This window comes from Trachypithecus francoisi, unplaced genomic scaffold (genome assembly GCF_009764315.1).
Source record: "Trachypithecus francoisi isolate TF-2019V2 unplaced genomic scaffold, Tfra_2.0 Lachesis_group1, whole genome shotgun sequence".
Taxonomy (NCBI): domain Eukaryota; kingdom Metazoa; phylum Chordata; class Mammalia; order Primates; family Cercopithecidae; genus Trachypithecus; species Trachypithecus francoisi.
In genome coordinates this window covers 118040383-118055047 of record NW_022681454.1, presented here as the reverse complement: position 1 = coordinate 118055047, position 14665 = coordinate 118040383, and the positions used below count along the sequence as shown (strand labels likewise).

Below are 14665 nucleotides of genomic sequence, written 5' to 3'. Positions count from 1 at the left end.
TTAATACATACAACAACTTGGATGGATTTAAAGGGTATTAGGCTAAGCGAAGGAAATTCAATATCAAAAGGAAGCATATTCTATGGTTTCCCTTATATAATGTTCTGACAAAAGTTGAGAGAGAACAGATTAGTAGTTGTGAGGGGTTAGAGATGGTGGAGGGAGGGGCTTGGTGTGAGTATAAAAAGCATCAAGGAGATTTTTGTGGTGATAGAAGAGTTTGTATCCTGATGGCAACAGGAATCTACACTTGAGATAAAATATGCAAACACTGTACCTGTGTCAAATTCCTGGTTTTGTATTGTTCCGTAGTTAACTAAGATGTAACGAATGGAGGAAACTGGGTGAAGGGTGGGTACACAGGATCTTTCTGTATTATCTTTGCAATTTCCCACGTTCTATATTTTAACTCTCTTAATTATTTTTCAATACAGAAAATAATTTAAAATAAACCTTATTTGCCTTGGGTAGTTGTGGCTCCCATTATTTTTCAAGAGGAGAAACTTGAAACTGTAGAATCCCGCAATACTCAGTTTCACATATAAGCATGACCTGACTGGGGCCATGCCCTGAGAAAGGCGCTGGGCGGCAGCAAGGTGGGGAGCCAGGGAAGTCTTCCCTCGCCCTAAGGGTGCGGGGAAAGGGCGTTGGCGCCACTGAAGCTGGGTGGGAGGGGGGCGTCACCGAGTTCAGCCCCACCCTCCGCCGCTCCCCAACCGGGTCCGGCGTCCGCATCGCATGGCCAGAAGGCCGCGAGCGAGAGGCGCTGGGACCCTCACGTGGCGCTCCAGCACCCCGTACCGTCTCGGCGCCTCACCTTAGGGAAGAGCAAGGGAAGAACTTTATTTGAACCGCGAATATTTTTTGGCCACTGAGATTGAGTTTCCCAGTGCTTTGGCTTCCTGCCTCTTTATCCTGGATTTTATCCCTGAGCTGCTCGCCTTTCCCTAACCTCCCGCGGTGCAGCCGAGAGCCCTCCAGCGCGCCTGAGTCCAGAGCAGAGGAAGGGAGGCGGCCTCCTCCTAGTTCCTCCGAAGCCCTCCCTGCGCCGCGGGTGGCCAGGAAGTAGCGGGCGGTGGCCCCGCGTCCCGGGAGCGTACAGCAATGCAGGCGCTCAATATCACCCCGGAGCAGTTCTCCCGGCTGCTGCGGGACCACAACCTGACGCGGGAGCAGTTCATCGCTCTGTACCGGCTGCGACCGCTCGTCTACACCCCAGAGCTGCCTGGGCGCGCCAAGCTGGCCCTGGTGCTCACCGGCGTGCTCATCTTCGCCCTGGCGCTCTTTGGCAATGCTCTGGTGTTCTACGTGGTGACCCGCAGCAAGGCCATGCGCACCGTCACCAATATCTTTATCTGCTCCTTGGCGCTCAGTGACCTGCTCATCACCTTCTTCTGCATTCCCGTCACCATGCTCCAGAACATTTCCGACAACTGGCTGGGGGGTAAGAGTCGCGCCCCGCTCCTTCTCCGTTAACCCTCTGCCTTTCAGGCAGATTTTTAACTTTGGTTTGTTTAATTATTTGAAATATTTTTTATCTTTTAGTAAGAAAACCAGGGGAGACAAATCTGGTAATTACAGAAAAGGGAGCTGAAATAAGTGGCGAGGGGTGCGACTCCCCACCTCACTGCTCGGGACCTTTTCCAGGCCTTTCCCCAATGTATGTCTCTATGCCACAAGGAGGAAGCGCTGGACGGGAATCAGAGGCGGCAAAAAAAAACTTACATCCAAGTGAACACAGGTGGCGAAGTTCTAAGAAAGAGCAAACCAAAGTTAAAAATCTCATTTCCTCATTCCCCCAGCCTCCACCCTCACTTCCCAGTGACTTGCAGACAGCTTCTTGTACCTATGAACATAAAACAAATATAATTCATGTGCAGTAAAAATATACTGAACTAGTCCTTTAAAAAACTGTATTAAGTGTCATGCAGGAAGAAGAAACACAGAAAACTGATGCCGTCCTGTCTATTAAAAAACAAGAGATGACATTCTCCTCTTTCCGTATAATGGGAACAAAAATGACAGAAGAGAGATGGAGTCACTGAGTTGGGAACAGTGTGTGGAGGTTGGCAAAAAAGATATACTGTTTCTGCAGATGATCCAACCTTTCCAAGAACACAGCTGGAGAATGCCCTGGTGTAAATCCATCAGCAGTAGTGTTGTGTTCTCACCAGTGCTTATGGTGCACCGTGGGCCTCCGCATTTTCACAGTTGGGTGTATTCTTGTGGCCACATCAAAATGGTTAGAAATGTAAGAGAAATAGATCATTATGCCTTCAATCTCTGCTATTTCTATACCATTACTAATTCTCTTAAAGTCATGGTGTTTCATCCTACCATTACTGATTTGAGATTGTGAGCATTGCTTTTTTCCCCATTAGCTTAAACTGAGTTTGCTGTTAGTGAGTCAGAATGTTAAAGTCTTTGATTCTTATCAATCTACAATGTAAATATTTTCAAAAAAGCATTAAACATTGAGTACAGAGCATTGACTTGAAAGTAATACACAATGTGGAAAGTAAGACATTGATTTATGAATTAGAGACTTTCTTATGCACACTGATGCAGTAATTATATTTGGGCATTTTAAAGTTGCTCAGTGCAACTAACTCCATAAAATTAATGGAATATTTTTTGATCATCATACAGAACTTGTTTTTGGGGGGAAAAGCATGTGAGTTTTCATTTCTAAATGTTTGTGAAAGCAGATTTATGAAGTTTATTTGTACTGGGGATGATTATAGCTCCATTTGTAAAGGTGAAAATAATTATGCAAAGTGGGATTTTATGGTGAGGATCAAAAGACCTGGATTACTATTTTGGCTGTAATACATATTAAGTTTGCATGTCTGAGTCTCAATTTTTCAGTAAAATATTAGGGATTAGAGATGTTTGAAAGTGCAGTGAGTCCAGTCAGGCACAGTCGCTCACGCCTGTAATCCCAACGCTTTGGGAGGCCAAGGCGGGTGGATCACGAGGTCAGGATATCAAGACCATCCTGGCTAACACGGTGAAACTCCATCTCTACCAAAAATACAAGCAACAAAAAAAAATTAGCTGGGCATGGTGGCAGGCACCTGTAGTCCCAGCTACTTGGGAGGTTGAGGCAGGAGAATTTTTGAACCCAGGAGGCAGAGGTTGCAGTGAGCCGAGATCGTGCCACTGCACTCCAGACTGGGTGACAGAGCAAGACTCCATCTCAAAAAAAAAAAAAAAAAAAAAAAAGAAGGAAGAAAGTGCAGTGAGTCAGATCTTGAGCTCCTGTTCATATTGGGGAATGATGGCCGAGAAAGGCTGTATAGTGCATCTTCCATCCTCAGGGCTTATTTGGGAACTGCCAAGGTTTTTCTCAAGTTTTCTTTTCTCCCTGCTTCTTACTTCATGGAGAACATTTCACTTTAGCTTCTAAATACTGAAGGAGAGTAATACATTGCTCATTTATTTTACGTGGTTAGTGTGAGAATAAAGTGTGTTAGTAAAAGTGCTTTGAAAAATATTGGTCATGCCATGAAAGTATAAGGTATTAATTCTATTAAGGAGTGTTTAATTGGGGGTGGCCTATGTTTATCTGGGACAAGATTTATAGAGTAAATAATAATCTTATAAATCGAGTAAATAATACCAAAATTGAAGTGCGAGGGAGAGGTGAGAGCCTGTAGAGGGGTTAGAGATAAATATGAAAACAGAATTAGCTTGTGCATTATACGACAGGATAATCATTGCAAAATTTCCTTGATAAATTAACAAAAGAAAAGTTCAAGAAAATGTAATCTAAGAGCCAAAAATTAATTCACAATTTATTATTTTACAAAGCTATTGAGGATCTCCTATCTGGCAAAGTATTCTACCTTGAGAGTACAAAAGTGAGTCAAGTCTATCTGTGCCCTTCAGGACCTCAGAGAATAGGAGATGGCCCCAAAATTAGCAATAAGAGGATTTGATAGAAAGAGTATCCACTCTGCTCTAGGAGCACAGAATAATCAGGAAGGCTTCCTCAAGGATGTGATGTTCAAGCTAGATCTTGAAGAATAATTCAGAGAATAATTTAGACTGTTTCCAGCAGAGAGATGGAGTGTGTTCTAGGAACAGGGGTCAGTGCCAAGTTGGAGGGAAGAAAGAAGATGGTGTATTCCAAGAATACCATGCAAGGCATTGCAAGAATGCACAGTTTATATGTGGGGAATGGCAGGAAATGAGACAGAAAAGTAGTGCAACTGGGGAGGAAAGTATGTGTGTGTGTGTATATATATATATATATATATGTAATTATGTAAAAACCTAAAATATGAATACCCCTCAGATTCCTTCAGGAGTGAGGTAGGAAACAGAAACAAAGCAATGAAGATCACCAGGAAGCAACGGCGACAAAAGAAAGACTGTTTCCTCTAAAGGGGGCAGAATTGCAGCATGCTGGAGTGGTACCCCGGATTGTCACATCTTCTTTTGTTGTTGTTCTTGCTTCCCGACCTCTCCTTCCAAAAAGCTGGCAATACAGATTTTTATGATGCTGACTTCTAAGTCAAATCCAAAAGTAAAATGCAATCGAGTAAAAGAAAGCATCTTTATGGCTTGGTCACAGATAATTCATGGACTTCCAGTTTGTGACATCTCTACATTGCCTCTCTCTCAAATATTTCCAATAATGGTAAGGCTGTGAATGACTGTTTTATTTTATTTTTTTTTTTTTTTGAGGCGGAGTCTCGCTCTGTCGCCCGGGCTGGAGTGCAGTGACCGGATCTCAGCTCACTGCAAGCTCCGCCTCCCGTTCACGCCATTCTCCTGCCTCAGCCTCCCAAGTAGCTGGGACTACAGGCGCCCGCCATCTCGCCGGCTAGTTTTTTGTATTTTTAGTAGAGACGGGGTTTCACTGTGTTAGCCAGGATGGTCTCGATCTCCTGACCTCGTGATCCGCCCGTCTCGGCCTCCCAAAGTGTGTTTTATTTTTCTTTTAGTTCATTCCTCTTTCTTTCTGGGGACCAGCAGCACTTATTGAGTCAAAACCTGCATTTTAACAAGGTTCTCAGTTGTTTCACACGCACATTAAAGTTTGATAAGCACTAGAGAAATCAGCTCAGGTCTTTACAAGGAAAAAAAAAGTTTGTTAAGCACTACTTGAAGTAAGTAATGGTTCTTAGATCTGGCTACACAAAGAATCTCCTGACGGGCTTTTGAAAATGGACTGCACCAGCCCCAGCCCAAACCAGTTATACTTGTCTCCAGCCACACTGCCTTACAGAGCCCAGTGTGCACAACTCTACTCAGGTCCCCTTTCAGGGACATCATGTTGTTACCTTAAAATTGGTTGTGGCAGGAGTATTCACATCATGGAAATCAGCACTTACTAGTTAGGCCTGTTTTTTAAAAAGTGAAAAAAAAAATCACAAATAAACAGAAATCAAACAGTTGTTTTCTAGCACACCACTGAGCAAAGACATTGAGTTTTATTTTGTACACTGCTGGGGACCATGAATAATAGGTGAAGCAAAGTATAGCCACAAACATGTTTTTACATGAATTACAATGAAGTTGGAAAGAGATACAGGTGATCCACAGCATCTAAGTGTGCCCAGCATTGAGGCAAGCTGACATTCAATACCTTTCATCCACCTTGTGTTACCATCATCCCCTTATCGTCTTACCTTCCATCTACCAGTTGACTCACTCTCTACTCTCCAGGACTCCTTCCAACATGGAGCTAGCAGGAGTGGGGATTCTCTGCCCCCAAGTATTATAAACAGCATATGCTTATGATTTCTTTATTACCCATATGAGGATGGAGTTGTGCTGCCATGGCCCTTTCCTTTAGGACAGTTTTGTCTCTGTTCTCTTCTCTGATTTACTCGGCTAGACTGTAGCAGTGGATTTGCCCATTGCCTCCTTAGGGCCACCAGATTTACCTATCCTTATCTGCAGCTTGTTCTCTTCATTTTGTTTTGTTTTGTTTTGTTTTGTTTTTTCCTCTTTTTTATTTTTTTCTTCACAATGTCCAAATGCTCCTCCAAATTCACTCACTGAACATGTTCTGTTTCTTCCAGCTAAATGTAGAACAATTGATTTTGCTTGTGAACAGTGCTACAGAACACCACTCTCTTCTCTAAGTTTCCATGAACTAGTCTTTTTTTGTCTTTCTTTGTTTCCTTTATGTCTCTATCTCTGTATTTTCTGCCTTTTGAGAGTTCTCAATCTTTCTCTTATTTTACAAGTAAGTGCCCACTGAAGCTTAGCATGCAATCTCTTTTCTTTCATCATCAATTTCTGCATAGAGGTTATAGTCATGACTCTCACTTCTTTGCTGATGATTCTGAAATTGGTATCTAATCAATATCATAAGCCATGGTCTTTCACCTGATCTGAAGACTTGGCACTTACACATGAATATCTTACCAACATCCATCATTCTCTCATGGTATCTTGTTCCTCTGCCCAAAGTCTAAAGTATTATTAACGACACTATGAGTCATTCTTGTATTCAGCATTTCCTGGGTATTTCCTGTGTGCACTAGGATATTGCAGGTATTGAGAAAGCTGTGTTTCTGTGGAAAAGCCAAGTTTCCATTAGACTAAGGAGGGGAGGAAGCATTCAAAGAAGTGATGGAGAATGCAGGGGGTTTTGTAGATGTCAGGGTTCCAGAGCACGCAGTGCAAGTATTGAGGAGTAGGGAGCTTGAATCAGATTAGGGGATGTTCACAGTCTGATGGGTTTGAGTCCAAAGTTGAGGGATGGGCTGGGAGAGAATGGGACTCGTGGTAGCTGAGGTAAATGAAAACTTAAGGCATAGGAATACTAATTCTGAACACTTCCCAGAAGGAGATAGAAAATCAGTTCTAATGCTAGCCTGCTTTATGACTCTAAGCATTAATAAGATGAGATGGGGAGTGTTTGGGGTGTGCCTGGAGTAGTGGCCTTGCTAGGATCCTGCTGGACTCTGTATCCACTTTCGTCCTGCTGTGGATGCAGGCACAGCCAGGGGGAGGATGGTCTCCCCAGGTGCACACACAGTTCTGCAGCTTTCTCCCAAATCCTTCTGTGGGCAGTGAAAAGAATTTTCTAGCAGTGGCTGGCAAATTGACTAAAAGCAATTCCAAAAAAGAGGAGTTTGAAATATATTCTAAGTAATGGCGGCATCGCTAGGGGAAGTACACTTTCATGCACCTTTACTACTTTTGAAGAGTATTAGGGTAAGAAAATACAGAAAATTAATTTTCTCAGCAGTTGATATGAGAATTTCTCTTAGAGTGGTAATGCTCAATCTTGGCAACATGTAGGAATCATCTGGGAGTTTTTTAAAACACAGATGCCTGGTTCCTACCCCTGGAGATTCCGATTTAATTGGTCTGATTATAATAATTGGTATGGAGTTTTCAAAAGTTCCTCAAGTTAGAAAAGTTATAATTTGCAGCCAAAGTTGAAAGCCACTGATGTAGTGTAAATGCTGACAGCACCAGGAGTTCCCCAAGTTAAAAAAGTTATAATTTGCAGCCAAGATTTATAGCCATTGATGTAGTGTAAATGCTGACAGCTCCAGGACTCAGGCTGATATGAAGATTAAAAGAAATAATAGATGTATTTTTTTTTTAAAAAAGTGCAGTGCCTACCCCATGTACCAGCTCAATATAGCTATTATGTATTTAAAAAATAGCAATGGCAGTCAGAATGCTTAGAAAATGCAAAAGCAGATTATATTAACTGGAGTCCAACAAGGAGCTCAGAGGCAATTCTTTCATTTTCTGCAGCCTATTGCATCTTTACTAAAGCCATTGACGTTTTTAGAGTCTTTCAAGATGAATTTGGAAAGAAGTCAAAAATGGTGAAAAGTTTGGAATATAAGCCATACAAAGAAATACAAGAAGAATTATTCTCTTGCCTGGAGAATAGAACTTTAGTTATAAATTAGCACACCTCACCACAAAGGTTTTTCAGTCTATTTTGCCCAGGGCCACAGTAACTGATGTGGGCGGGTAATAGAATGGTAGAAGGCGAAGCTCCAAGCTTCATTATAACAGGTCCTGTCTCTCTTTTTAAGAGTTAGAGTTTTGCATATGATTTTATATGAAAAATGAAAGGATGTAACTGGAAGGAAAGGAGGGAGAGAAAGAAAGCACTCGCTGTACACAACATGAAATGTTAGGGTGTGTTTTTAGAGATTGAGAGCTGATACATTGTGAAATGAATTAAACGAGGTTGTTGAACTTCATTTAGTGAAAAGATCTTAATTTTGAGGGCCAATTTAGAACAGAGAGCTTAACCTGGAACTTCTTCAGTCCCATTTTATTATTCAATCAGTGACTAGAAAACATCAGTTACATTTGTTATATAATATTTTTTCTATGATATTTCAGAAATTTTAGAGTGCCTGGGGAAATTTACATATGGTAAGATTGGTGTAAAATCAACAGTACTGTGGGGCTTAAAAAGTCAACAGAAATGATAAAAGCTGTTGATGAAGAACTTCCTTATTTAAAATAAGGAAGTATTAAAAAAAGATGTAAATTAAACAGAGGCCCAACAGCAACAGTAGTTTGGAAGTAAAGTCAGGAATTATGCTATGGACCAGCCTCTGGTTGATCTTTCCTAGAATCAATTATGTGCACACTTTGAGAAGAAAAGATACTGTAGGTCACTAAATTTTCTTGGTAGGTGGGAGAGTGGCAGTAACAGCAATGGGATTTATGTAAAAGATTCTCTCCACTTAGGACAAGAACAGTTTACATTTAAAATAGTGACAGGAAAGGATTTAGCAGTAAGAAAGTTTTAAACATTTCACTGTGCACTTAGGAGGCATAAAATGAATACCGTTTTTAGTTTGCTTTTCTAAAACATAACTATTCTTTGACAAGTGGTTGATTTATTAGGATTCTTGTTTATAGGGAGAGAAGCCCAACTTAAACTACCTTAAGAAAAAAAGGGGAATATTCTACTTCTGCAACTGAAAAGCTCAAAGTTAGGGCTGGTTTTAGGCATAAATGGATTAAAGTCTTCAGCAATGACTGTCTTCCCCCTCTGTGGCCAGATTCACTTCCCTCTGTGTTGTGGTTTCATTCTTGAGCTGTCTTTTGCCCAAGTGTGTATGTTGACCCCAGGGGCTATAAGCTTACATTTTCTTTAAAACTCCCTGTCTCAACCCAAGGGTCCATTGATAGACAAATGGATATACAAAATATGCTGTGTATACACATAGTGGAATATTACTCAGCCATGAAAGGGAAGGAAGTTCTGATACTACAACGTGGATGAACTTTGAAAGCATTATGCTCAGTGAAATAAGCCAGACACAAAAGGACAAATATTGTGTGATTCTATTTATGTGAACTATTTAGAATAGGCAAAGTCATGGAAACAGAAAAGATACTAGTGTTACCAGGGGGTATGGCAAGGGCAGAGTGGGAAGTTATTGCTTAATCCTTAAATTTCTGTTTGGGGTTATGAAAAAGTTTTTGAAACAGATAGTGGTGATCATTGCATGAGACTGTGAATGTGATTAATGCCACTGAATCATATACTTAAAAATGGCTAAAATCATAAATTTTATGTTATATATATTTTACCACAATAAAAAATTCTGGAATACAAAATAAAACTTTTTATCTCAGGAAATAAGAGAGAGAACTTCCTGGTAGCTGCAGAAAATTCTGGAAGGATTCTAGCCAGTTTGGCCTTGCTGTCTACCTGTAGCACTAATCATGCACCTCAGGGAGTGCCATCGTCACTCCTATTCAAAGACCTGGGGATACCTCCTACAGCAGGGAGAAAAGCCTATTGAGGAGCCACTGTGAGGCAGTTTCTTATCCCTGTCTTGTGGGAGACTGACTTTCTCTCATCTGTCTCCTGTTTGGTTTCAGTTGAGTGTAAGACTTCCCACCTTGCTCCCACTTAAGGTTCAGCTGCAGTCTTTTGTATAAATCTGTACAATTGCTTGGCTGTGGTTTAAGGGCTGCTCCTCCCCAGCAGAGCAACCCATTGCCCATGCTGTCAGTCATCTTGCCCTTCAAGGCTCAGTGTCTTCCTGTGTTGATCTGGCCTTTGACGTCTGTGCAAGTAATACACTTCCTGAATCCATTGATGCTCATTGTCTCCTTACTAACTGAATCCGTGGAAGTGTGACAAGCTAACAACTGCAGTAGTGACACTTGGGACCCTGTTAGCCACCAAGCTCCTTGGAAAGGCTTGTCTGCTTAGCACGAAGTTCTTCCATAGGAAGGTACTCAGGGTAGATAGATATGTTTAGCAGAGTCGGCCATTTATGTCTATTGGAGTGAGTCAACTTACAGGGACTAAAGCTCCCTGATCATATGTGTCCCCATAAGGCTAAACCCTGCACTAGGTTTCTCAGGATCAAGCTGAACCAGAGTTCTGAATAGCTCTTCCTTGTCTGCCTTTCCTGCCTTGGGATGAAGTGCTGGGATCTCCCTCTGCTGTTCCCATCTCATTTATTAATATATACTCCCCAGTGGACCAACTTCCAGGCTGCCAATTCCTTCTAGTAGTGGACATATGCCTTCTCCCTCTGCTAAGGAATTATTGAAAGGTCGGTGAATGGGGTTCTAGAAGTTGGTATTGGCAGTTCCCTCTCAGTCTGTGCCTTTAAGAAAAATTCAGCAGAAGCTATACTATTTGTTTCCTTTTATGTCTTTAAACTAAAGATTCTTAACGATGAATTCTGAAGTAATCAAGTAAGTGCTTATTGTTTTTATCTGTCTTTGAAAAACTAAATTAGTCCTACCTGTAGCTTAGTTTTGGAGAAATGCATTTACTGTCATATCAGAGAGATTGTAGGCTATTCAGGGTAATAGAAATCTTCAAAGACAGCATGTTCTTACATCCCAGGAGAAATAGAAGGATAGAGAAACAGTTTGATGCTGTGAAAACAAACATGGATTGTGGAATCAAACAATATTGGGTTCTAATCCTGTTCCATCCTTTATCAGTGTTTGTATTAACTAGATTATAAATTCCATGGCCTGTCATTAAAGCTTCCCCTATTAGAAGACCAAGGAGAGAAGTTATAAAATAATGTTTGATGCTGCCCCCCAGTGGTTGATGTGGCCGCAGAAAATATGACAAAGATAAAGGTTTTAGATCAAGCTTTATTTTAACAAAAATATTAATGCATATCTAGTTCTTCTTATTTCCCATTTGATTTCTCTATGACGCATATAGCATTTACATATTTTCATTTATGCAATCTCATTTTAAAGCCCCCTTTAATACATGTATGAAAATATGTTAACGTTTTTAAACAATTTCCTGTGGAATTGAGATGCATTTAAAATCTGCAAACGTCAGGCAGTGTTGCCTAGTGAGTCCTGGAGACCTTCGAAGTCGCCGTCGCTCTCACCATGGCTGGGTCCAGACTGCGCCAAGCCTCTGGAGGACGTGGGTACTCGGAACCTTTTTAGTGCTGGACTCCGGGCCACAGGCAGTCCCGCGGCAGCAGGATAACAGAACCTCTGGATGGACTCTTCCTGGGAAGCTTTGCTAATTTGCAGCAGCTGGACCATGTTCCTCATTAACATCTGTCTGTCAGCTTAGTCATCACATCATTTCACCAGGGTGGCAGGGACTTAGCATGGAATTCTATATAGAAAAACACCTGGATCCCAGACTTTCAATGGCTTCAAGACAACCAGAAGTGCCTGCTCTTGAGGCTAGTGGGCCTCTAGGCAAGATGTCCCTGCCCTTCGGGATATACCCCTGGGCACTCAGCTTTGATAATACTCTCAAGGACCCTGCACCCATTACTCCTCCTCCATCAGACATGGGCAGTGTCCCTTGGAAACCAATAATTCCAGAGCGCAAGTATCAGCTTCTCGCCAAGGTGGAGGAAGGAGAGGCCAGTCTACCCTTCCCTGCCATGACCCTGTCATCGGCCATTGACAGTGTGGACAAGGTCCCAGTGGTGAAAGCTAAAGCTACTCATGTCATCATGAGTTCTCTGATCACAAAACAGACTCAGGAAAGCATTCAGCATTTTGGGCAACAGGCAGGACTGAGAGATGTTGGCTACCTACTCCATGAGGGCCTCACCACTGAAGAGACCAGGTACCTTAGAGTGGCATAAGCACTCCACAAACTAAAGCTACAGAGTGGAGAGATAACAAAAGAAGAGAGGCAGCCTGCATCAGCCCAGTCCACCCCAAGCACCACTCCTCACTCTTCACCTAAGCAGAGACCCAGGGGCTGGTTCACTTCTGGTTCTTCCACAGCCTTACCTGGCCCAAATCCTAGCAACATGGACTCTGGAAGTGGGGATAAGGACAGCAACTTGTCAGATTTGGACCGAGATCATTTTAGAAGTATGATTCTGGAAGTTTTGCCACCCAGGCCTACTGAGGAGCCCAGAAACCCTCTCCAATGGAACTGATCCGTGCCCAGGCCAACCGAATGGCTGAAGATCCAGCAGCCTTGAAGCTGCCCAGGATGGACATCCCAATGATGAAAGGGAAGAAACAGCCACCACGGGCCCATAATCTCAAACCCTGTGACTTGAATGTGCTCACACTCACTGGCTTCTAGAGCCCTTTCCAGGGATTCTGGTAAAGAAGGTTTCTTGCACCCCACTCTCCTTTTACCTTGGCTTTCATATAGGAAAGGTATATTAAAAAACTTAATCAGATGGTCACAGTGGCTCATGCCTGTAATCCCAGCACTTTGGGAGGCTAAGTTAGGTGGATCACCTGAGGTCAGGAGTTCGAGACCAGCCTGGCCAACATGGTGAAACCCCCCCATCTCTACTAAAAATACAAAAATTAGCCAGGCATGATGGTAGGTGCCTGTAGTCCCAGCTACTTGGGAGGCTGAGGCAGGAGAATTGCCTGAACCGAAGAGGCAGAGGTTGCAGTGAGCTGAGAGCATGCCATTACACTCCAGCCTGGGCAACAGAGCAAGACTCCGTCTCTAAATAAATAAATAAATAAAGTAAAAAACCTGTTAAATTGAGGCTAGAGCTGGAGACATAATTGGTTTTTGAGAAACATTAGTACAAAGCTTGCCCTTGTTGTGTGGAGGAAGCCATTTTGTACTGCTTTAAAGTTAGACTAAATATTCTCAGCAGTGGTGTATGGGGACCTCATTAACTATTTTTTCATCATTTACTCTAGGTAAGAACTTCGATCACTGCTTACTAGGTAAAGAATGTTTGTGCTGTTCCAAAACCCAGGCTTCTTGATTCCTTTACCACTATCCATGTGAGCACTGACAAATCATGGCATAGAGGTGCTCACTGACTCACTGAGATGACTCTGGCCCTGTTGATGGCTGATGCTGTGCTCCAGTCTTATCAGTTAGGGGCCCCAAGATTTGTTTGGGGCCTGGATACAGGTTAAAGCCAGACTTGGCAGGGACCCCTGCTTCTAGGCTGAACCTTGAGTCTCCCTGCTTTTTGGTAGACCTAATGGATCACTGTCCTGCAGCCAGTTCTTCATGTGGGGCCTCTTAGGCCAGTGCCAGGGGAGGCATCTCCTCGTTCTATGCCACAGAACAAACACTAGCCTAGCAGAGCCTTTCTTGCACTTTCAAGTGAGATTAATTTACCTCCAATTTGGTTAAAAGCTTCGTAAGCGAGAAAATTCGATCTACTGGTTTGGTATAGGTAAATGGACTTAAACTTTTTTAAAGTAAAGGAGATGGTAGGTACAGTTAGATTATAGTCTTGAGGTTTATGTGAAGCCAGTAGTGTTACCTTATTTTGATTTCCTTGTTCAGGTCAGGGCCTGGAACGTCTGTGGTGGGAGGTGAATGAATTCAAAATTTTCTGTATGAAAGCATTTTTCACCAAAGTGAGCCTCATGCCTTTATGCAACACATAACCTTACTGAGGGAGGGAAGTAGGGAAACCACATTTTTATTTCTCCTCACTGTGTACAAGTTCAGTTATTGTCTTGAACACGGTCTCAAATACCCATTTTTTGTTTTGGATAGTACCTTGTCTGTATAAGAAGCTGGCCTTTCCACAGAGGGGCCCTGGAGTCTGAAATTATGAGAATTAATTGATTTATATCTTCTATTATGATCTCTTGTTTTGACAATAAAAATCCTTACTACTTTCTCCAAATAAATAAATAAATAAATAAATAAATAAATAAAAGAATCTGCAAACATTGTAGTTTGGCAAACATAGTGTTTGACTGTGGTATAATTATTTAATTTCTCTTTGCTTTGGTGTCCTAATATGTAAACTTAGGAAACCTTATTCCCACTTTACAGTGTTGCTATGACAATGAATGACCCGAGGTGTCAAAAGGACCAGGCACCTAGAGGGTATGCAAAGAAAGGAAGCTATAATTGTTGTTCACATATTCAAAATTCTGCTACTTAAAGTGTTAGCTACATTTGTGTGTAGAATAGTTTTATATACAATAAGGATGTTAGAGAATTTTTTAAAAACTTGTTGCACTGTTAGTAATATATCAAATATATTTGGTATGCACTTTTACAAAGCACCTGTAAAAACCAGGTCCCTTATAGCTTATTTATGATAAAATACAATAAAGTAGTTATTTCACATAAGTACAATTTACATGAAAAGAATTACTTTTATGCTCAAACTATGAGGATTCAAACTAATCATTTGTACTCAGAAAACAGAAAAGAGTGCTGCTTTCATTTGTTTCAGAAGCGATAATACATTTCTAGAAGAAGAAAAAGTGGTGGTAAAAAAATATTGTT

The 14665-nt window shown here is 41.7% G+C and overlaps 1 protein-coding gene and 1 pseudogene across 1 annotated transcript in view; both read left to right on the top strand.

Annotated features, from left to right (window-relative positions):
- Nucleotides 1–697: 697 nt before the first annotated feature.
- QRFPR (pyroglutamylated RFamide peptide receptor) overlaps nucleotides 698–14665 on the top strand; it is a 55764-nt gene continuing 41796 nt past the window's right edge. The window contains exon 1 of the mRNA XM_033215150.1: nucleotides 698–1444. Within this exon, the coding sequence (XP_033071041.1) occupies nucleotides 1105–1444 (340 nt within the window). The 5' untranslated portion in view covers nucleotides 698–1104. The remainder of the gene's footprint in view (nucleotides 1445–14665) is intronic.
- LOC117085855 lies at nucleotides 11409–12514 on the top strand (annotated as a pseudogene).